General features: G+C 42.0%; 1 protein-coding gene across 1 annotated transcript; it reads right to left on the bottom strand.

Moving 5' to 3' along the window:
- LOC104791403 lies at positions 645 to 2,652 on the bottom strand (the record flags this gene model as incomplete). The annotated part of the gene is given in 4 exon segments (XM_010517283.2): positions 645 to 1,257; positions 1,433 to 1,551; positions 1,953 to 2,403; positions 2,500 to 2,652. Coding segments are annotated over 4 exon segments (1,173 nt in total). The 3' UTR covers positions 645 to 795.

Here is a 2,848-nt window from a genome sequence, read left to right on the forward strand (position 1 = left end):
TCCACCTAGTAGGCGAGGTTTATTCTTTCAACAGACCTTACTTGAGTGGATTTTTGCAAACTTGGGCAGTTTGATAAATGCGGGAGGAACTCCTTGGGCTACTCTATTTGGTATGTCTGTTTGGTGGGCATGGAAGTGGCGGTGCATTAATGTTTTTGGTGAGACTGGCAAATGTCGGGACAGGGTGCAGTTCATTAAAGATAAGGCGAAGGAAGTATGTTCAGCACATTCTGCTATGCGAGGTGGGCATGGACATGTAACACGGGTAGTGAGACAAATTGCGTGGAAACCCCCACAGGATGGGTGGCTAAAGTTTAATACTGATTGTGCCTCCCATGGAGACCTGGGGCTTGCTACAGCGGGTGGAGTGCTTCAGGACAGTGAGGGGAAATGGCTTTTCGGTTTTTCCATTAACATTGGTTGTTGCTCGGCGATCTTGGCTGAATTGTGGGGGGTATATTAGGGGCTTTACTTTTCCTGGGCGCGGCGCATTGCTCGGTTAGAGATAGAAGTGGACTCTGAGGTTGTCTAGTGGTGGAGGGATAATTTTGATTAAGTTCTAAGTAGATTGCTTTAATTAGTTTAGTATTAATTATATAATTAATTAATTTCTGAGCAATTTAGGAGGGGTACTGGAGTGGAGATGCTCTAAGGTGCATTTTGAGTATACATTAACCTTTTGTAGTTTTCTGTCTTGTCTTCTTCTTTGCAGTTAACTGTATCCAAGTTGATTTTGACTTTTCTGTAGTAATAGTAGTAGTATCCACTAATGATTATAACACACAATAACTCTCTCTAGTCGTCCCAGTCATGATCCCATCCATCTCGGTTTGGAGCCCTTGCTGTTAAGCCGTTAGCAGAGATGCTGACACTCTTTGCTGCACCACCGGGGGATTTCACAGCATTATTCTCATCCCAATCATCATCCCAACCCTCGTCCCAGTCTGCTGTCTCCACATCATGGACCCCTGACTCGTTTCCCAAACCTGGCTCTCCGCTCAATTCTAGCTCCCGGTAAGGCACTCCACTGCCTGCTCGGCGATTCTTCCGGCACAGACACAATCCCCAAACTCCCCCCAGAATAACAACAGAGACTATTAAGAAATAGGCACCGTTGATGGGCGTCACTAGCTTGTCATATGATGGAAATCGGAACGGTAACGTGTTTGTTTCTGGTGGGTACATATGAAGCACGCACTCTCCTTTCCCTGCATCTAGTATGATCTTGTTTGTGTCTCCACTAATGGATATGTTTACCTGTGCAAGTGAAAAAAGATCGATTCACTTTTGTACCACATAATAACTAGACTGATATTTTGCATTGTATCATCAAAAATCACAAAAAAAAAGTTTCAGACTTCCAGAGATAAATATGTCAAAGGTAACGCTTTTTATCAATGGATTCAACTCGGAAGAACATCGAAAGACATACCCTTTGACTCTGGTGTTTAGGCAGTTTCAGCTCTTGTATAGAGTTAACCGGAAGAACAAATTTCGCTTTTAGAGATTTTTCACCTTCATTTTGAACTAGAACCAACCAGTTCGCAGAACCTGCAATTATTAAACACAACTTTAAAATGAAAATTCAATCAACCCAAGCAAAAACTAGTGTAGACAACAGACTGTGTAAAAAGGTTTCATGTTGTTGAAATCACAATCATTTACAAACTGACACAACGTAGTAATGTCAAACATATGCTAGGTTTTGTCGTTGATTCTGCAACGAGGATTTCCAAATAATGTAAAACATATGCTAATTTGATCCCTAATTTCATAAACTCTATGCTGAAAACAAACCTGCTATATAGCTTTGACTCAATAAGAAAACACGACTTATACCGTTGCATTGTTCAACAAACAGGAAAGCACCAAGGCAGAGATACCATAAAAGTTGAAACCAAGAGTACCAAAGTAAAAGACAAACTGTCACTACAAGATGGAGCAAAGAATACCTTTATCAATGCTCAAAGTGCAAGCCACCAACGAATTCTCAGTTGTACACATGTTAGAATTTCCTGCACAGGTCTCTACACTGCCAGACTCTGAGCTCCCCTTATTAACGTCATTCGCCTTTTCAGGATCTTTCGGCAAAGGTGGACTCACCTTAAGTGGCTCCGTATCATTTTTCACACTCTCCAAACTTTTTGGAGGCGGCGCCATTACAGCCGGTAGTTTTCCACTATCCTGGCTATTATCAGTTACGTTCGCTGGAGGCGGAGGTGGGCTTAAAGGCTCTGTTGTATTCAACACTTTTGTATCATTCTTCTCATTTACAGGTTGCAATTGCGGAGGAGGACTCGCTAAAACAGGCTCTTTCGGATTAGGATCCGTCGAGTTGCTAGCCGGTAAAGGAAGCTCAGATGAGGTAACATTGGGTTTAACATTAGGCAACGGAGGAGACTCCTGAAGAAGTAACATAAGAGTAAAGTCAAAATCACATTGTTCCAAAACCTTTTATAATGAGAACAAAAACAGAGAAAGGAATCGAATTTTTTTTACTTGTTTAGTGGTTGAATTTGAAGTATCCTTTTGTGTTTCTTCATCAACTAACTCACGAGGGTTCCCAAAAGACGTTACGTTGGAGATGAACAAAATCAATAGAAGAAGAAGTGACAAAACCCAACTTCTAGTTCTATCCATCGCACGCAATTAGGGTGGTCAAACCCTAAAATTTTATGATGACTCGATCGGTTGATTTGTTAGCAAGTGGCAGTTCTGATTCGATCCAAAGATACTTACCTGATTTGAAACTTTGCAACAGAAGCTCATTATTTTCAGGGTATCAGTGGTCTGGTGGACCAAAACGCATCGCAGATTCGTGGATCACACAGTTCGGGGGGGGGGGGGG

The sequence above is a fragment of the Camelina sativa genome, chromosome 6 (genome assembly GCF_000633955.1).
Source record: "Camelina sativa cultivar DH55 chromosome 6, Cs, whole genome shotgun sequence".
Taxonomy (NCBI): domain Eukaryota; kingdom Viridiplantae; phylum Streptophyta; class Magnoliopsida; order Brassicales; family Brassicaceae; genus Camelina; species Camelina sativa.